The sequence below is a fragment of the Macaca nemestrina genome, chromosome 5 (genome assembly GCF_043159975.1).
Source record: "Macaca nemestrina isolate mMacNem1 chromosome 5, mMacNem.hap1, whole genome shotgun sequence".
Lineage (NCBI taxonomy): Eukaryota > Metazoa > Chordata > Mammalia > Primates > Cercopithecidae > Macaca > Macaca nemestrina.
This window is the reverse complement of record NC_092129.1, coordinates 11,491,310-11,511,976: the sequence shown is the minus strand read 5'-3', so window position 1 is coordinate 11,511,976 and position 20,667 is coordinate 11,491,310. Positions and strand designations below refer to the sequence as shown.

At 48.7% G+C, this 20,667-nt stretch overlaps 1 protein-coding gene and 1 pseudogene across 1 annotated transcript in view; both read left to right on the top strand.

Annotated features, from left to right (window-relative positions):
- Positions 1-19,509, top strand: part of LOC105492011 (insulin like growth factor 2 receptor) — a 135,079-nt gene extending 115,570 nt beyond the window's left edge. Inside the window, exons 42-48 of the mRNA XM_071096247.1 lie at positions 2,004-2,118; positions 3,074-3,220; positions 3,863-4,050; positions 9,692-9,878; positions 15,540-15,692; positions 16,784-16,853; positions 17,708-19,509. Of these exons, the coding sequence (XP_070952348.1) occupies positions 2,004-2,118; positions 3,074-3,220; positions 3,863-4,050; positions 9,692-9,878; positions 15,540-15,692; positions 16,784-16,853; positions 17,708-18,118 (1,271 nt within the window). The 3' untranslated portion in view covers positions 18,119-19,509. The remainder of the gene's footprint in view (positions 1-2,003; positions 2,119-3,073; positions 3,221-3,862; positions 4,051-9,691; positions 9,879-15,539; positions 15,693-16,783; positions 16,854-17,707) is intronic.
- Positions 4,057-9,685, top strand: LOC105492010 (calcineurin B homologous protein 1 pseudogene; annotated as a pseudogene).
- Positions 19,510-20,667: the final 1,158 nt, after the last annotated feature.

Here is a 20,667-nt window from a genome sequence, read left to right as displayed (position 1 = left end):
TGTCATGTCGCAGTACATACGGGTATTCGACTAGTCTTTCCCCAATGTCAGCCAACTGCAATCACTAAAACACTTAAGGCTTCACTAAAAGCTTGAGGCAGAAGGAGCAAAAGAGAGTAGTGAGTGACATGGAACTAGATCGTCTGACTTCTCAGCGGTGACCTGCAGGCCACCTCCATTTGGGGAGCACCATTTTGCAAGTCAGGCCTCGCCAGGCGGGAAGAGCTCTTGCTTTCTCCTGGGGCTGGCATTTGGTATCCTGAGCACCTGCTGACTGGAACGAGAAGTAATCTGGTGTCTGACGCACCCAGTGAGCGCTTAGTCTTTGGCGCCAACAAGACAGCATCTGCGGACAGCCACGGTGCGTCCATTGTCCACTTAGGGAACGGACCCCACCCTGTGGGGGTGGGAGGTAGACTTTTTGTTTCCGGAACCAGCATGTCTCAAGCAGCTGCGCTTAATATATGTTTAATCCCCATGTGCTCCATGGGGCAGTGTCGTCATCCGTTCCACACACTGGGCCCCTGAGGCGGGGAGGTTGAGCCTCCTGCCCAATCGGTATGGGCTGTTTACACTCCTGAAGTCGTTGCTTGTTTGATCCCATATGCCGGAAGTTTTAAACATTTTCTGCAAAATAGTGGAATTCTTTTTTCCAAAATTTTACACAGAAGCCCAATATTTAAAACAAATTCAGCTGGAGCAGCTTTGAATTTGGGGCAGGGCTGAGAGCCTAGAGTCCCACCTCCTACCTCACCATCCGGCAGCCCCCAGCACCTCAGCCTGTGTCCTGTGGAAAACACTCGGGAAGTGGGCACTGTGCCCGTGTTACCTCCACTGCGTGCCCCTGCCTGGAAGAATCTGTGTGTGTGTGATCGGGGTGGAAGGCACATGCTTGCCCTGCACACCCCGCGCCATGCCCTGGAGACTTCGTCTGTCCATGCAGCCAGGCTGGGCCTGGACCATTTCCAGAACAGCCCCCTGGGCAGCCACGAGCAGCCTCTTGGCGGTGGCTTGAGAGTTGGAACCTGGCGGCCACGCTGCCGCAGTGATACTTGCAGCTTAAAGCATATACTCGCTTTTCTCTCAGACCCTGCAGGTTCGAGGGTTCAGGTTTTTCTTTTGAAGGGTCACTTTTAAAAGACAGTGCTTGACTTAAAGCTAGAAGACCCTAGAAAACCACAGTTGGTCTCTGTTTCTGGCTTTTCACTTTTTCTGTTCCCTGCTGTGTTATTGGGAGGCTCACATGAGGGTACCTGTCAGGAAAGCACCTAATAGGATACAGAAATTTTACACAGTTGGAGCAATAATGAAGGCTGCCATTACCCGGGGTCCCACTGTTCACATGAGTTTGTCGGGCGCTTTCTATACATGCCTGAGACTTGCCTGCTTTGGACAGTGTCCTGTTCTGCAGGGAAGGCCCTTGAGGCTCAGAAGCTTAGCAACCCAGGGCCACAAAGTGCGGGAGTGGGAGGGTTTGGGTTTGACCCCAGGACTTGGGCTGTGGCAATTGTGCAATGGGCCAGGTGGCCACCCCTGAGCATGAGAATGCAAGAACTGGTCGATAAACCTTTAGGGAGCCAAAACTTGATTTTTTCCTGGTCTTTAAACCAGATTTTTACTCCCAACTTTGAAGCTTCATTTGTTTGTTTTTTTTGTTTTTGCTTTTGAGATGGAGTTTTGCTCTTGTTGCCTGGGCTGGAGTGCAATGGCACTATCTCGATCTTGGCTCACTGTAACCTCTGCCTCCTGAGTTCAAGCGATTCTCCTGCCTCAGCCTGCCGAGTAACTGGGATTACAGGCCCCTGCCATCGTGCTCGAATAATTTTTGTATTTATGGGGTTTCACCATGTTGGTCAGGCTGGTCTCGAACTCCTGACCTCAAGTGATCTGCCCGCGTTGGCCTCCCAAAGTATTGGAATTGACAGGCGTGAGCCACCGCGCCTGCCTGAGGCTTTTTATAATGTGCTAGAAATAATGTCAGTTCAATCGTTTGTGTGTTTCAGGTGACAAGGTGGTTGTCACGTACTCCAGAGGTTATCCGTGTGGTGGAAATAAGACTGCATCCTCCGTGATAGAATTGACCTGTACAAAGACGGTGGGCAGACCTGCATTCAAGAGGTCAGGAGACTGGGGGCTCAGCGCGGGACTGTGCAGTGAGCACACTGGAGGAATTCCTCCTTGGGGTTTTCACGGGCGGGTTTTGGCTGAGTGTGAGGAGGTCAGGGCCAGAGCCATTGATTGTGCTGTATTGGGCAGGGCTGCTCCAGGCGGGGAAGACCCCCGGATACAGTGCTGAGACACTGTTGCAAGACCAGTGCAACTTCTCTGGGCTAGCTTGTCTCTTGAACTATGTTTAGCACTGGCTGAGCAGTATTTAACTGGCCTCCACCTTTGAATGTCATAGTAGGAACAAAGGGGCATTGATTTGTCCCACCCAACGTGTTCAAGCAGCCTGGCTGGTACCCTCAAGCAGCTGGGACCTGCATCTGGACCTGGGATGTGCTTGAATTATGTTCAAGTTTTCCAGGCCACATTGCATCTGGTGCGAGGGAGAGCTTGGCCAACAGAGGGTGCATGTGAGCTGCTGTTTGTGAACAGAACTGATTCCTTCCAGACGTTCAGTTTGGAAAAGGGGAGACTCAGAAATTGCCAAAGGATTTAGGAATGTATAAGTCCGAGAAGCCTAAAAATCTAAAAATCTAGGAGCAAATTTTTCCGGGTTTTCAATGTTGCGTGGCTTACAAATTTTAAAGAGTTTATATTGAATGCTCGCATGCTTTGTCACATTACTGATGTGTGCACCACAGTCATCTTCCCTATCCATTGTGGTGATGAAAAGAAGTGAGTGAAATAACCGTCCTTGCTCCGAGCTGCTGTCAGTGTTGAGTCAGGAAGTTCTGCGTAGACCTGCGCAGCCTGGGGGGTGGGGGCCTCGGGACGCAGCCCACGTCTTGCAGCACCTTGACTGAAAGCCAGTGAGCTGCTTCAGGGGCTGCGCGGTGTTCACTGTTTTGCAGTCTTCCCTCGTGTCTGGCTGGGGAGGTGACCGTAGTCTGTGCTTCCCTCCTCCTAGGTTTGATATCGACAGCTGCACTTACTACTTCAGCTGGGACTCCCGGGCTGCCTGCGCTGTGAAGCCTCAGGAGGTGCAGATGGTGAATGGGACCATCACCAACCCTATAAATGGCAAGAGCTTCAGCCTCGGAGATATTTATTTTAAGTAAGTAAAACGTTTTCCTTTTGAGCTGTGAAATGTGTTCAAAATTACACCAGCAATGCAGCTCTTTCCCTATCGGGGAGCGCTGCAGGATAAATAGGTCTGTGTTTTAGTTACTGTTGCTGGAGTCGTCGTCATCTTTTGCTTAAACTGAGGAAAAGCATTACTCAACCATTAAGTTTTAACACCAAAGATGGTGAATTCTCATGAGTGTAAAAATAAATCCCCCCTCCTCCTCCCTCACTTCATGATAAGCTCAGGGGTTGAGGCTGAAGCCTTCTGACATGTTTAAGCAGGAATCTTCTGGGCTTACCAGTGTTTGGAAAATAAGTTTCTCAGCGGTGGTACTGGGGCTGCTCTGGGGGGCCGGTGGCCGAGGTGCACAGACAGGGCGAGGGCCATGTGGTGCTGGACACAGCACCTGAGGAAGGTGGATTAGCACTCAGAGGGCAGAACTGGCTGGGGAGAGCCTCTTGAGATGGAAACTGGCATCCTCAGAATCTCTGTGGGGTCACAGACTTGCTGCCCTAGCGCAGGAAAGGAAGCATCGTGGGGTCCTGCAGCGATTCTGAGGACTGAGGGTTTATGCCGTGAATGCCTTCTTGAAGGACTTCCACGTCACTCTGGTCTTTTCTGTCTCTTCAGGCTGTTCAGAGCCTCTGGGGACATGAGGACCAATGGGGACAACTACCTGTATGAGATCCAGCTTTCCTCCATCACGAGCTCCAGAAACCCGGCGTGCTCTGGAGCCAACATCTGCCAGGTGAAGCCCGACGATCAGCACTTCAGCCGGAAAGTCGGCACCTCTGACAAGACCAAGTACTACCTGCAAGGTAATCCGCGGCTTCCCACACAGGGTCCCCGTTAACTTCCTCCGAGGAAGGGGATTAACGTTTTCAACTAACCCCCTTCGGTTGAAATCGCGGACCATTTTTAAAACAAAAACCATAGTCTAATTCTTTGCTTTGTTACGAATTTTGTCAAAATGGATCGAACGACACGTGTCAGACCTGAGCATTTCACTGTAGGTAAATTGTGTCTTAGTTAACAAATGAATGTACAAAAAAATGAAAACCTGGTCTGATCCAGTGGTTCTGAGGTCAGGTGGAGGCTGAGCTGGGCACAGTCAGAATTACCTTTGATTTGGTTTTAGCCATGACACTTCCTTATTTTGGAATGCCAAATAATATTTGAGAAGGTAAGAAATTTTATATTTGTAAGAAGGATGAAAGGAAGCTGCCCTAAGTGTTAGGATGTAGGTTAAAATCAACCAGGACGCACAGAGGGCAGAATCCAGGGTATGAAGGAAGGTTTTATACTGGCACTAATAAGGATGTTGCCCTTCGTTCCCTCAAATAATCCTGAAAGGCTGCTTTTGTTTTGAACAGATAGTCTTAACTATATACCTTTCATAATTTGATTTTTGAACTGTGTGTGGATGTAATAACTCTTAAAAAAAAAATCAAGGCCGGGCGCGGTGGCTCAAGCCTGTAATCCCAGCACTTTGGGAGGCCGAGACAGGCAGATCACGAGGTCAGGAGATCGAGACCATCCTGGCTAACATGGTGAAACCTCGTCTCTACTAAAAATACAAAAACTAGCTGGGTGAGGTGGCGGGCGCCTGTAGTCCCAGCTACTTGGGAGGCTGAGGCAGGAGAATGGCGTGAACCCGGGAGGCGGAGCTTGCAGTGAGCCGAGATCCGGCCACTGCACTCCAGCCTGGGCGACAGAGCGAGACTCCGTCTCAAAAAAAAAAAAAAAAATCAAGTGTGTTTAAAGAAAACCCCAGCCTGCTGTGATGTCAAAGAGCGGCCGATCGGGTCCCCCAGGAAGGGAGAGTAGTAATAGCCAAGAAAGAGCGGGTGCCGCGTGCCCTGGTGCTGAGCGCATCCCTGAGAAGGAGCGGGTGCCCTGTGCCCTGGTGCTGAGCGCATCTCCACGACGGCAGCACCTGATGGAGGGAAGCTGGGTCAGCATCGCTGCTCCTGGTCACAGATCATAGACAGCGCCCCGGTGCATCTCATAGCACCTGTGGCCCCTGAATAGAACTGGGAAAGTGAATGTTCTGCTTTCTGGGCGGGTTGATGGTAGGAAAGTTGATCAGCCTCATTCGCTTGCAGAATTCACAGCTCGGAGCAAGCACTCTGTGTTCCTCTGTTCTCTGCTTCCTCACGCTTCTGTGAATCCTCCAGTCATTCAGAATCAGATGTTGCATGTCACAGGTTGTGCCTTCTCTTGCTGTCCTCTTTCCCAGTGCTCGGTAAATGTTGATTAAAGGAAGGAAGGAAGAATTGTTTAAGGTTGTTTCAAAAGCCTTCAGGGGGTCCTATCATGCAGAGGAGGAAAGTCCAGGCTCTGTCTGACACAGCTGGAAGATGTCTGAGAGGCTTCGCATACCAGGGCAGCCTTGCAAGCTGCTGCTCCCACACATGCCTCAGCTATCAGTTTATTCACCAGCTCCCAAAGTCACCCTGTAACCTGGTGGGTTTACACGTGCTGCTCTTGGTGCTGGAATGCCTCGGTCCACCTTCCTCATCCATCCAAACCTACCTCCAGTGCCCCTCCTGGGAAGGCCCACCTTCTCATAGCAGGGTGACGCCGCCTGGTGTGTCTGCAGGATTCCAAACCTACCTCCCGTGCCCCTCCTGGGAAGGCCCACCTTCTCATAGCAGGGTGACGCCGCCTGGTGTGTCTGCAGGAGTCTTCAGGCTCCACTGCACAGCACTGGCCACTTGTCTGGTTCCACATAAGAACTTCCATGTTCACAAAGGGTATGTCTAGCAGACCTTTGAGGATCACCGACTTTCCAAGTGCTTGTGCATGTGCATTTAGTCATTCTTGGTAGATAAAATCCCTTTCAGACCTTTTCACTTTCTTCATTCACCAGCCCCAGAAAGTAGCTTTAGTTTTAAGACCTCTTTTCATCTTTCATGAAGAAATGAAATGTCTGCCTCTTCCTGAGGATTGCCATTCCTTCGGGAGGGCAGCAGCTGTCTCTCCTCAGGACGTGGAGCTGCTGGGCGGTTTGCTCCCCCACACCAGCCCTGCAGAGCAGTCCATTCGGCAGCCCCTGCTTCAGCTACTCCAAGGCGAGAGTGGGGGGCCCTCCCCTGCACCGCCTGTCTCTGGTCCCCATCTGTGTGTGGACACGTCTGTCTCATACCCTGCACTCTCGCCTCTACATTCCTGGCACCCAGCAGCGCCAGCCACAAAGATTTTGAGCCAGTGACAAAAGTTGGGAGCAGCAGAGTTCATGCAAGGAGTCCACACAAGGGTTCCTCACTTCTAACACCAACAGCACACTGAACGGTTCCCAAGCCAACTTCAGATTCGCCCTTTCACCGTGACTCACAGAGCTCCCTGGAAGCAGTTACGCTCATAGTTATGATTTACTGCAGCAAAAGGGTATAGGTTAAAATCAACCAAGATGCACACAGGGCAGAGTCCAGGAGGGAATCGAACGCAGAGTTCCCACCAGCTCTCCCACGGAATCAGATGTGTTGTGTTCCCAGCACCCACGTGTGGCAGTGCACATGGAGTATCGCCAGCTGGAGGTGCTCTCCCGAGCCTTGGTGTCCCAAGTTTTTCCCAGGGCTCTGACATGAGCAGGATTGGTCGGTTGATTGCTCAGGTACTGCATGGTCAGCCCCTGCTCCGTATCCTATCATTAGCCAAGGACCAAGGCCAGTCCTCTTTTTGGGCAAGGTTAAATTCTTGCCTTCCCTCCTATCACTGTTGCTTCTGGCACCATTGCTCCTGGAGGAGCTCCTGGCACAGTGATGGGGTCTCAGGCCTCCACCTTACTGCGCAATGAAGAGCTTGAGGAGATCGAGAAGGAGACTGGCCTTTCCCACTGTCAGATCACTCGCCTGTACAGGCGGTTCAGCAACCTGGACAAAGAAGAGAACAAGACGATTTCCAGGGGATTCCAGAACTTGCCATCAACCCAGTGGGGAACTGGATCATCAATGCCTTCTTTCCAGAGGGAGAGGACCAGGTAAACTTCCGTGGATTCCTGCAAACTTTGGCTCATTTCCGAACCATTAAGGATAATGAAAAGAGCAAAGATGTGAATGGACCTGAACCACTCAACAGCCGAAGCAACAAACTGCACTTTGCTTTTTGACTATATGATTTGGATAAAGATAACAAGATCTCTCATGATGAGCTGTTAAAGGTGCTGTGCATGATGGTCCGAGTACATATCTCCGATGAGCAGCTGGGCAGCATCGCAGACAGGACCATTCAGGAGGCTGATCAGCGTGGGGACAGTGCCATATCTTTATCACAGACTTTGCTAAGGTTTTGGACAAGGTGGATGTAGAACAGAAAATGAGCATCCGATTTCTTCACTAAAGGACAGACAGCAAACTATTCCTTGCGGTCTAGTATTTAAGAACTAGAACTTGACAGTCCTTCTGTCCACCAGCCCTACCTCTACCCCATCATTCCCCTTCTCCCAAAGTACCACTGCTGTTGCATGACAACCCCAAATATGTTCTGTCAACACAAACCTGCCTTTGGTCTATAAACAGGGTATTACAGAATGGTACACCCAGTCTGTTTCTGCTCAGTGTCTATTCACCAGTTCTTCACTTACAAATATTGTCTTCCTCTGTTCTGCTGCTGAAAGCCACACATCCATCCAGTCTGAGAAAGTAAGATAGGAAATCATGCCGAGGAACAGGCCAGCAAAGCTCTTCCACTGGGTGTAGGCTGCACCTGCTGCCTTCCCCCAGTGAGTCTGCCAGCATGCTTCTCCATCCTTTTTATATGTCCTTCGCTTCCCACTTATGTGTACATTCAGCTTACTATTCACCTAGTCTTGCAGTCTTGCTGCTTTTCGTGAAGCCTCAGAATCTCCTCTGTTCTACTTGGCACCCCAAGCTGTGCCTGGTATTGTATTTCTGACTTGGTACGATAGTTCAGTGGTCTGGCAGTTTTTATCTACTTCCGTTATTAAATGGGCCTCTGGAATGTTGCCTCCCCAGGAGCCTTTTGGTAACTAACACTTCTGTCAGGAGTATGAGATCATCCTCTGCACTGTGCTGTGTCATCAGAGGGCTGCTGGGTGGAGATATTCGTGAGAGGTGGCCTTGGAGAGAGGAGTGGAGTCAAGCCTTCTGGGTTGCTTGTCCACATCACTCTACTTCTGGCCTCTGATTCTCAACTTTGTACCCATGTGGCGTCTCTTGTTAGTGCAGTGTTGACTATTCAAAAAGTAGCAATATGCCTGCAGGTTTGCTTAGTCCTGGGGCACCATTACCACCAGAACAGCTGCTCTGACAATATGCTTGGGGACTTCCTTATGGCTTTTTGAACACGGAGGCTGCGCACCCTGTAAAGCCTCCTGCATTCACACCTCTGCTGCATGGCTTATGCCTCAGTGTTTTGTGCACTGGAATGCTTTTCACTTGACGTTTCCAAGTTAGAAAGATTAGTATTACGGAAGTGCCTAACTTATCCCAGTCCAAAATATTTAAAGATTGTTCTCTGTGTCTTGAAGTTTCGCACAAAATTATTTATGAATTTTACACTTGTCAAATGTTAATGCTGGAAGCCATAGTCTGCTCCTGATACAGGTCCAAAGCATTGTAGCTCCCTGGTTACATTGGTTTCCCAGCTCCTTGTGTAGACCACTGTTGATCCCTTAGAAACAAGAGGTCTGGCACTAGTAGCACAACCTAAGGTGGCATTCCAAGTCTTTGAGCAAGTCACAGCAGCTTTTCTTGCCAAAGTCAGCTTAGTTTAGACTTCAGTGGTTCAGGCTGTTCCATCCTAATGTATGTCTCTGTGAGTCTGTTCATTCACATATCTGCCGTTGGCTGACTTTCTTGACTCATTGCTTGCTTGCTTGTTTCCTTGCTTTGGAAAACTATTGGAGATGTGTACATCAGTCTTTAGGAAGGGGATTGTTTAAAAATACCACTGCAAAACGATGGAAAAGGGTGGAGAACAGGGGAGTAGCCAGGCTGGATGGCTCAAATATAAATGAATGAGGAATTCTTTATGAAGTGTCAGTTGGACTTTGTGATCGAGTGATGTAATATAGGAATTATATAGAAGGAGAAGAATGTCTGATACTGATCTGTTAGATACTTCAGAGGCTCCTTGATTTGCATATTTGCATAATTAAAATTACAGCCTTTCCCTTCTTTTGGCTGCACAGCAGACTGTTTTAATCCACGGTTGTGCCTTATTGTTCCATTAAAATTGCATCTTCAGTCCATCAATAAATAGTCATGGTCAAAACAAAGCAAAAATTCTTTACTGCACACTGAGTACGGGCAGGGCTCTATCAATGTGCGTCGAGTGGCCTCGTAAGCTGTGAACAGAGTGGATGTGGGACATGGGGGGAAGTCCCTTCTGCCTGATTTTAAGTCTTTGCAAACTTTTTAGACTGTAAGGAGCTAAGCTCAGTCTGTTTGTAAAAATTGATGGTGACATGCCACGTGTGCCCTTCCTGTTTGACAGACGGCGATCTTGATGTCGTGTTTGCCTCTTCTTCTAAATGCGGAAAGGATAAGACCAAGTCTGTTTCTTCCACCATCTTCTTCCACTGTGACCCTCTGGTGGAGGACGGGATCCCCGAGTTCAGTCACGAGACTGCCGACTGCCAGTACCTCTTCTCTTGGTACACCTCAGCAGTGTGTCCTCTGGGGTGAGTATGACATCCGGACGCTTAGCATTTGTACCCCACATCCTCCCTTGAGAATAAGTGTATGTGTGTTTTTTCCCCAATGTTTTCTTGTGAAATATTCAGAACATGCACCAAAAAATAGAGAAAATGGTAGAAGCAGACCCCACATAGTCAGTGCCCCGCTCCAGAGCTTGTCAGCATCCTGCCACTGATTTTTGGTCCATGGCTGCGTCACCTCCCACCACCCCCAGCAGCAGTGCCGTTGTTTCCTTCGTGCGTACCGTGCCCCGAATAGGGTCCAGTCAGGGCGCCCCAGCTCTGTCCCTCCACCCCTTTCCCATTGCTGCCTCCCTTTCCTTAGCTCCTGGGAGGCAGGTACTGGTGGTGTCTCCTCCTTGTAATCCTGGAACATCGTTTGTGTCCTAATACAAATGATTGCGTTGTAAAGTTTCACTTTGATTTGAGTGTCGTATTTTTATGTTTGAGTGAATGGAAAGCTTACTCTGCAGATTTGGAGAATCAGCATGGGTACAGAGGCAGCAGTTTCTGCTCTGAAGGAAGGTGGCACCTCCATTGGCTGTCTTGTGTCTCACTGCCGTTTTATACTTTGCCACGAATAACATGTTGTCAGTTGCTTTCCTCTTGGATTTATTATCTTATGTCACCCCGCCCACCATTTTATTTATTTTTATTTTTTATTTTTTTGAGACAGAGTCTTGCTCTGTCACCCAGGCTGGAGTGCAGTGGTGTGGTCTCAGCTCGCTGCAACCTCTGCCTCAGCCTCGTGAGTAGCTGGGATTACAGTCATGCGCCATTATGCCCTGCTAATTTTTGTATTTTTAGTAGAGATGGAGTTTCACCATGTTGGCCAGATAATCTGGTCTTGAACTCCTGACCTCAGATAATCTGCCTGCCTCGGCCTCCAAAAGTGCTGGCATTACAAGATAAGCCGCCATGCCCAGCCTGGCCCACCATTTTACATAAGCTTTTCATTCTCTGTCCTGAGACTTTAAGATCGGGGGAACATGAATTCTTTTCATGTAATTGTTTCCTTCATGCCCTGTAAAAGGGACCGTAGAGTCAGCAGACGACAGGGGTAGGGGTTATGGGGGAATGAAGATCAAACATTTTACATCTTAAATCAGCACTCCCCCCGCCCACCCTTAACAATGGACATGAGCTCAGCAAAACCAGCTTTGTCCTGCGCTGTTCAGGGCTGTGTACTTAGGGATCCTTAGCTGCATAGTCAAGGAAAGAGGCTTTTGGTTGAAATTTCACTTGTGGTATTTTCAGCTTTTGAATGTTTATGGTGTTCCGGTGAGATCATTACAAAATGAAAGGATTAAGACTGGAAGTTCTTCCTGAAAGAAGCGAAATGTGAATTTTCCTAAAAGATAAAACCCAGCAGTGAACTTTCCCTGCGTTCTCTGTCATTGAGAGGCTGCAACTGCCATGAGGTGAATCCTGCCTCCTGACATGGCAGCTGGTCTTCTGTGTGGGTTTGAGGGACCAGGCCAGGCTGGGATCCTGTCCGTGCTGAATGTTCAGAGTTGGGCTTCTGTGAGCGGGAAGAGCACCGTCTACAGGGCTCTGGTGTTTGACTCCAAAACCAGAGAGGAAGATTCTCCAGGAAACCTCAGTGTCACGATGTTCAGAACATCAGGAGTGGGAGTTATTTAAATCCCTTAGCACACTGACAAAGTATTAAGGACTTTCAAAAAAAGAAACAGAAGTTGAAACCAAGAGCAAAAACTGAGATGGTAGATTTGGAGGGATGCAGGTACCAGCGGGGGGTGAATGTGGAATAGTGCCTGAGATTTTTTTCTTCCCCAAATGTTATCAGTGTTGTACATTGTAAAATCATGTAAGTACGGCCAGATGTGGCTCACGCTTATAATCCCAACATTTTGGGAGGCCAAGGTGGGCAGATCACTTGAGGTCAGGGGTTCTAGACCAGCCTGGGCAACATGGTGAAACCCTGTCTCCACTAAAAATACAAAAATTAGCCAGGCGTGGTGGCACGCACACCACGAGATGGCGTCACTGCACTCCAGCCTGTGTGACAGAGCAAGACTAGATCTCAGGGAAAAAAAAAAAATCATGTAACTATAACAAACAGGTAGCAATGATCACCCTAATAGATGACCATTTTTAGTTCTTTTAGCTATTTCTTCTGGAATTTACCTCAATATTTTAAATTAACATCCTTTATCTCATCTATTGACTTCCTGCAATAGTAGATGAAGATAGAACTCTCTTACACCTTCCTCCTACTTTCCAAAAATGGTTCTTTCACAATATTTAATTAAAGTCAAAAAACTTACACAAAGTTAAAAGACAGGCATCTACAGATGGAAGGGGCATGCTATGTGCCCAGCACAGTTAATGATGACAAGACCCACCCACTTATGAAATACCAGGAGAGCAGATACAAAGAAAAGACTGTAAAAGCTTCAGGGGAAGCTAATTTGTTGTATTAGAAAATAATTCAAGAAAGATTAAAATACTTGAAATCCTCACTTTATATCATCGATAGGTTCTTGGAAACTACAACTTTACATGAAACGATGTATAGTGAAACCAATTTTTTTTTCTCATCAACTTTATAATGAGACAGTTTTGAAGGAAATGATGTTATTCAAGGACCTCCTATAGTCGCTTCACAGAAGGTTGCAGTTTCAAGGAACCTGTCAGCGACCCTATGAGGACACAGTGTACTGAACACAGTGGTGTCTGAGCTGAGAGGGGTGACAGAGTTCCCGGCTTTTAACATTTCTTACAGTGATAGCATTGTATGAAAGTAAAACCATTTTCTTGAAAGAAAGGAAGGAAGGGAGAAAGGTAGAGTCCCTAATTGTTTGGAAGACATACTGTTAGACTTCCTGTCTTAGTATGCATGCCAGTATTTCAAGAATAACCACTAAAATAATATAAATATAGTGTGTAACTTCCAAAGCAGTGGAGAAGAAAAGGAGAAGTAAAAATACTTATATCCCCAAAGAAGACAAGGAGAAAAACAAAACAGAAATCAGACAAGTAGAAAGTTCAGCCTAATATGGTAGAAATAAATCTAAATATATCTATAATCGTTAAGTATAGCTTGACTAAACTTGTCTGTTCAAACACAAGTTGTCAAATTGGATTTCAGAAACAACCCTGTTTACGGGGAACATGCCTAAAACAAGGATACAGAAAAGACCAAAGTCAAAGGATAAGAAAAGATACACCAGAAAATAATCTGAAAGAAAGCTGCAGTAGTTATGTTAATATAAGATAAAATAGGATATTAAAGAAAAATATTAGGGATAAAGAGAGTCATTATATTTTAAAAGGGCCCATTTCCTAGGAAGATACAAGAATCCTAAACTTCCGTCTACCTGATAAAAAAGTCCCGATCCGTACAGCAGAAATTGACAAAACCACACACAAGAAACAATGACAGGGCCGGGCGCGGTGGCTCACGCCTGTAATCCCAGCACTTTGGGAGGCCGAGGCGGGCGGATCACAAGGTCAGGAGATCGAGACCACGGTGAAACCCCGTCTCTACTAAAAATACAAAAAATTAGCCGGGCGCGGTTGTGGGCGCCTGTAGTCCCAGCTACTCGGGAGGCTGAGGCAGGAGAATGGCGTGAACCCGGGAGGCGGAGCTCGCAGTGAGCCGAGATCGCGCCACTGCACTCCAGCCTGGGCTGGGCGACAGAGCGAGACTCCATCTCAAAAAAAAAAAAAAAAAAAAAAAGAAACAATGACAAATCCCCCTCGCTTAGTGATTGCTGGGTTAAGCAGACAAAGAGTAAAGGTTTTTTGGAAGATTGAGACAGCACAGTGAAAAGCAGGATTTAATAGACGTGCATAGAACACTGTTCCCTGCAGCGGGAGAATGCCGTTTTCCCAAGCTCACATCAAACACTTAGAAAACTTTATCAAAAATTAACCACGAAGCAGGCAAATCAGCAATATTTTTTTTTCTTTTTTTTTTTTTTTTTTTTGAGACAGAGACTTGCTCTCTTGCCCAGGCTGGAGTGCAGTGGCGCGATCTTGGCGCACTGCAACTTCCACTTCCCAGGTTCAAGTGATTCTCATGCCTCAGCCTCCTGAGTAGCTGAGATTATGGGTCTGTGCCACTACCTGCTGGCTAATTTTTGTATTTTTAGTAGAGATGGGGTTTCACCATGTTGGCCAGGCTTGTCTCAAACTCCTGACATCAGGTGATCCACCTGCCTCAGCCTCCCAAAGTACTGGGATTACAGACCTGAGCCACTGTCCTTGACCTAAGTCAGCAAATTTCTGGCTGATGCAATTAGCTACATACATGATGCACTTAAGTTAGGAACCAAGAACAAACAACTGAAAACTAGAAATACATTTGAAGACTAAAACCCACTTCTGAATAATCCACGGTCCAAAGAAGAAATCAAAGGCAGAAAGTAAAATACGCTCAGAACCGAGTGATAATGTGTCTCTTGGATGCATTTCGAGGGGTCCTGAGTGGCGGGAGCTGCTTCTGGGTGAGTGGGTTTCTGGCTTGGAGGGAGATGTCTGCAGAGCTCTCAGACCTGTCTGTGGAGCGTGATGGTGCTTTTGCCTAGAACTGGACGCCAGGCCCTCCCTGTGGTTTCTTGTCTGGCTGATGTTTTGGATTGTTTGGCTTAAGCTGAACTTAGACTGAGAGCTGCAGCCCTTGCAGCCACGCCGGCAGGTTGGCCTGTTGCCCTCAAACTCAGTTTTTTGAGCAGCCGGCATCTTCAGCAGCGCCAGATGAGCCTCGCTGGGGTTGCCTGTTATCTCGAGCAGCACAAGAGGAATTGCTGTTTATGTGATCCTGTTCCTGTGTGTGTGGCCCCGAGTGACAGAGGGCCAGAGAGATTAGAAGTGTGAAGTTGTTATGCTCTTGAGTGTCATGTGGCTCTCTGAGCGCAAGCGCGAAGGGAAGTCCCCGTGGTTGTTTCTCATTTTCTGTTGTTATTGTCCTGACTCTGCTTGAGTGTTTGATGTCGTGGAAATGCACTGCTTTTTCCCACAAGTGTGCCTGTGGGTCTTGGGTGGGAATGGTGAACACCGTTGGTGAGGCAGCTGGTGTGCTCCGAGAGCCTTCTCCTGGGATGGAGCAGGCTTGGAGAGAGGAGACGTGTCGGGGGCTATGCTGGGCTGTGGCTGTTCCCTGGGCCCCACCCTGATCAGTGGCTACCGCTGGACCCTGTTCTGGCCTGTTTCTAAGGCCCCCGGGGCCCTTTACCTGTGGAGATGGTATCTCATGGTGGGCTGTGCTCACTGCTTCCAGAAGAAGTTCCAAGAGGACAGCTTTGACCCTGGAGAGAAGGGTGGTGCTTTGGGACAGCCTCTGCCCCAGCCTGGTCCTGCTGTGGGTTGGGCCACCTAGAGGGGCCGCGTCCCTCCCGCCTGTCTCCTCTGTGTTTGGGCGAATGACAGTTCATGGAGCTGGAAGCAGTGCTTTCTTGTCTGTTTTCTGACAACCCTGCCCCAAACTCATCATCAGGAACTTTTTGCAGCCCTTTTCCATGTGGAGTGGGCCTTGTGGCCTTGTTTTCTGGGCAGGAGTAAGAATCACATGGGGTTGGGAAAGTCAGAGCTGCTCTTGTCTTGGGGACTCAGGTCTCAGGTTGTGGCCGTGGCGGCAGGACCACCCTGTGACACGGCTCCTTTTCTGTGACATCCTTGCAGGGTGGGCTTTGACAGCGAGAATCCTGGGGACGACGAGCAGGTGCACAAGGGGCTGTCGGAGCGGAGCCAGGCGGTCGGCGCGGTGCTCAGCCTGCTGCTGGTGGCACTCACCGGCTGCCTGCTGGCCCTCCTGCTCTACAAGAAGGAGAGGAGGTGAGCGGGTGCAGGGCGAGGTGGGCTGGGTGGATGCACGCCTCCCATAGCTCATCTTGACTCAGTTTTGCGGGGTTTCATTTACTTATTTGCTTACTTGTTTTTGAGCCCTGCAACAGCAGAGGTCTCAAGTTCTTAGATCAAAACTCTCTGGAAGCAGCCCCCAGCGTTGTGGTTTTTAAACGCCGCCTTTTCCGTCTGACCATGCCTGAGGCCCTCGCACATCGACGTGCCTGTGTCTTCTAGGACCATGGTCCTCTGTGTCCAACGTTGGGTAGAACATTAAACGGCATCTTCCATGGGTGCCTTTTCCCACTGAGCAGCTGGCCCCGCTGCCCTCCCCACGTCATAAAAGCAAGAGTTGATTAGGCGCCTGCTGTGTACCAGCTATGATGCCATCCTTTTGCCCCACTTTGCTGGGTGAGAGGACTCGCCATGTGACTGTCAAGCAGATTTTCACATCAGGCATCAGTGTTAGTGGTTCTGGCCTGGGGGCAGGAGCTGGCCAGCGCAGGTGTTCCCTGCTGCCACTGTCATTTGCCAGCTGAGCCACAGGCCAGTGAGAGAGGTGGTCAGAAAGTACCAACTGTGGAGGTTGCAGTGAGCCAAGATCGCACCACTGTACTCCAGCCTGGACAGCAGAGTGAGACACGGTCTCAAAAAAAAAAAAAAAAAAAGGTACCGACTGTGGCCCTTCACACCCAAAATGCGGAATGGGACAGCAGAAGGTCTGGGCCGGGAAGGGCATGTGCTGTCCGTCCCCGTGAGCCACCATCGGGCAGGCTTCAGGGCGGCGGACCGGCGTGGTCCTGTTAGAGTCATATGTGAAAAAGTCCTTGCCCAAATGTTAAGTTGCTCTAGAGGGCCCTCTGCTGTTGGATTCCAAAGCCCATGTTCTTTCCACTCAGTCACAATGAATACATTAGGGTAGAACCTGTCACTGCGGCTGCTTATTTGTCATTCAGAATGTGGGAGAAATGCAGCCCCCACCAGCCCCCTGGTGGTGCAGATGGGGCGGGGCTGTGGGGGTGGGGCTCTTGCCCATGCCCTCTCTACCCTGGAGTAATAATTGTCTCCTTTTTATTGTATAGGGAAACAGTGATAAGTAAGCTGACCACTTGCTGCAGGAGAAGTTCCAACGTGTCCTACAAATACTCAAAGGTAATTTTCTGTGGCGAGTCTCTTGAGGGCCTGCGTCCCCGGCCCGCGCGTGCTGCGCTGTCCCTGCTGTTCTCACCAGGGATGCCGAGGACAGCAGTCACAGGCAGACTGGAATCCAGAAGGGAAACGGCACCCGTTGCCTCAGCCGCTTATCCCAGCACATTTTTTTTTTTTTAATTTTTTTCCCCTCAAGTTTCTCTCGTGGTTACAACTGATTTCTTTGAAGTATTTAATATTTAGGTTGTTTCCACTGTTTTTGGCTGTTCTTTAAAAACACACACACACACCGTGGTGAAGATAGTTGTGCATCTAGCATTTGGATGATGTCTTTCAGATAAATTTCCAGAAAAGAGGCATTGTCTGGATCAAAGGACATAATGTTTGTGGTCTCAATGGGTGATGATGAATCACTTTCTAAAACTAGGCTTTTGACTCGAGTCCCTCCTTTGACTTTCCTCTGCTGCCATTACGGGGATACCTTTCAGTCGATGAGTAACCCCGAAGAGCCCCTTCTCCTCCAGCGCAGCTGGTGGGTCACTGGTCTCCTTTTCGGGTCCAGGCCATCCTGAACGCCTTCTGCTTGGCCCCACCCTTGGCTGTGAGACTCCTGCCAAATGGCCCCACTGTCACCCTCCCAAACCCTCCTGCCTTGGTGCAGTCTCATTAGGAACAGGAAGGTGTTGCCAGCCCTGGTCTTCCTTTCCCTGCGAACTGGAGACGCAGTGACCGTGAGGACAGTGGGCCAGTTCTTCCCCAGCGCGTGCCAGCAGAGGGCGTCCCTGAGAGGGTGGATGGTGGAGCAGAATGGGGTCTCTGAGGGGGCTCACGTGGTCTCTGCTATTGATCCCTGGCAGGTGAACAAGGAAGAAGAGACAGATGAGAACGAAACAGAGTGGCTGATGGAAGAGATCCAGCTGCCTTCTCCACGGCAGGGAAAGGAAGGGCAGGAGAACGGCCATATTACCACCAAGTCTGTGAAAGCCCTCAGCTCCCTGCACGGGGATGACCAGGACAGTGAGGATGAGGTTCTGACCATCCCAGAGGTGAAAGTTCACTCGGGCAGGGGAGCTGGGGCAGAGAGCTCCCACCCGCTGAGAAACCCACAGAGCAGCGCCCTTCAGGAGCGTGAGGACGATAGGGCAGGGCTGGTCAGGGGTGAGAAGGCGAGGAAAGGGAAGTTCAGGTCTGCACAGCAGAAGCCAGTGAGCTCCACCAAGCTGGTGTCCTTCCATGACGACAGCGACGAGGACCTCTTACACATCTGACTCCGCAGTGCCTGCAGGGGAGCACGGAGCCGCGGGACACCAAGCACCTCCAACCAAATAAGACTTCCACTCAATGATGCTTCTATAATTTTGCCTTTAACAAAAACTTTCAAAAGGGAAGAGTTTTCGTGATGGGGGAGAGGGTGAAGGAGGTCAGGCCCCACTCCTTCCTCATTGTTTACAGTCATTGGAATAAGGCGTGGCTCAGATCCGCCACAGGGCGGTACCCTGTGCCCAGGGTTTTACCCCAAGTCCTCATTTAAAAAACGTAAGACCAGACGCATCTCAAAACAGAGGGCTGCATTCTAAGAAACCCTTGCTGCTTTAGGCCCGATAGGGTGTTTGACCCCAGTATATTTTAGCATTTTAATTCTCTCCCCCTATTTATTGACTTTGACAATTACTCAGGTTTGAGAAAAAGGAAAAAAAGAAAACAGCCACCGTTTCTTCCTGCCGGTAGGGGTGTAATGCACCGGTTCGTCCATCCTGAGACGGCGAGGCTGTTGGTGTGCGGGACAGTTTCCGGTGGGATTTTGAACTGGTCATTGGTGTGTCCCCTGAGTTGCAGCTCATTCTGTCTCTTTTCTCTTTTGCTTTCTGTTTCTTAAGGGCACACACGTGCGTGCGCGCGCGCACACACACACATACGTGCACAGGGTCCCTGAGTGCCTAGGTTTTGGAGAGTGCGCCCGTTCTATGCCTTTAGTCAGGAATGGCTGCAGCTTTTTGCATGACATCTTCAAGCCTGGGCGTACAGAGCACATTTGTCAGTATTTCTTTCACCGGCTGGTGAATTCAGACAACCTGCCCAAAGATTGATTTGTGTGTTTGTGTGTGTGTGTGTTTGAGTAGAGTTGAGGTGTCAGAGAAAATGAACTTTTCCAGATTTGGGGTGTAGGTCTCATCTCTTCAGGTTCTCATGATACCACCTTTACTGTGCTTATTTTTTTAAGAAAAAAGTGTTGATCAACCATTCGACCTATAAGAAGCCTTAATTTGCACAGTGTGTGACTTACAGAAACTGCATGAAAAATCACGGGCCAGAGCCTCGGGCCTAGCGTTGCACTTGGCCTCATGCTGGAGGGAGGCCGGGTGGGCACGGCTTGGAGGAGGAGGGATGCGCTGCTCGCGCTCTTATTCTGGCGGCAGCGCCTTTTCTGCCATATTTAGTGGATGACTTTTCTCGCATTGTAGAATTGTATATAGACTCTGGTGTTCTATTGCTGAGAAGCAAACCGCCCTGCAGCATCCCTCAGCCTGTGCCGGTTTGGCTGGCTTGTTTGATTTCAACATGAGTGTATTTTTTAAAATTGATTTTTCTCTTCATTTTTTCAATCAACTTTACTGTAATATAAAGTATTCAGCAATTTCAATAAAAGATAAATTATTAATTGGGTGTTACAGTTTTTTCCTTGATAGTGAGACGTTCCCGAGCGAGTTGCCAGTCCGCCTGCCTGTCTTTTCTTTCTGTTAAGTGACTGAATTTGGGTTTTGACTCTGGTGTTCTCGTTGACCCTTTATGAGGAGCACTTTCATTTTTCTCTGGAGTCTCCTGGTCATAGGTGTTAACTTTGGGTCCAATCTGCCTCCCCTCAGGTCTTTCTAGATCTGATTTCTTTGCCATCTCCAGGCCAACCTCGGGGTGTGGTCCTGTTCATCAAAACAATGAACATGGAGTTTAGAGTCCAGTGAGACAATAAAGCTTTTCTGTGTGCAACCTAATCTAACACAGGAATGTTTTCTCTTGAGTAAGCTCACTGAGTTTTCCATCTTAAATTACTCAGCAGTGACTGAGAGCTACCTGCATGTTAACCTGGAAGCAGAAAATTACTCCAGTGGTAAAAACAAACCTCTTAGACTCAACATCTTATCCTCCATCTCTTTATTTTCCCCGTAGAGTCCAAAAACCTCAACCATCTAATTTTTCAATTATCCAATTGGAGTTACCTTTTTAAAAAAGTTATTCTTAAGGACTTCACAATACCTTTCCTGAGGAAGACATGTCAGGGTCTTCTAAAAGTTTATGACCAAAGAAAGACGGTGGTCCTCAGGCATTCTACCCAGGGGGCTGTTCTCCAGGCCATTCCCACCTCCTGCTAAGACCATGGGGAGCCCTCTCTGTAAGGAGGGGCATATGCAGGGACCTGCCCATCCCCTTGGTAAGCTGGATGGCAAAGAGGTGTGTTGTCTGCACCGCTGGCTGCCTGCTAATGTCGCTGTCAGTGGGGAAGGAGAAGTGACAACATGTTTGAGTGCATTTGCTTTGACTCTTAAAAACCCAGGCCTCTGAAAAAAGAGTAACTACTTGCCAGCTGTTGTTACAGGTGATATTTTTAGGAAAAAATACCATGTGACAGCAAATCAGAATTGGACTCTTCAGAGAAATGATTTTATTGATGGAGTACAACCTGGGTATTTAGCTTCCTTTTAACAAAATTTTCTGTGCCCCTTTCTTGAGACCGTCCATGAATGAGAGAGACATAGAATAAGAACTGGCGTGCTAAAGATGGAACAGGCAAACCCCACACCAAGGAAATCCATAGTGAAGT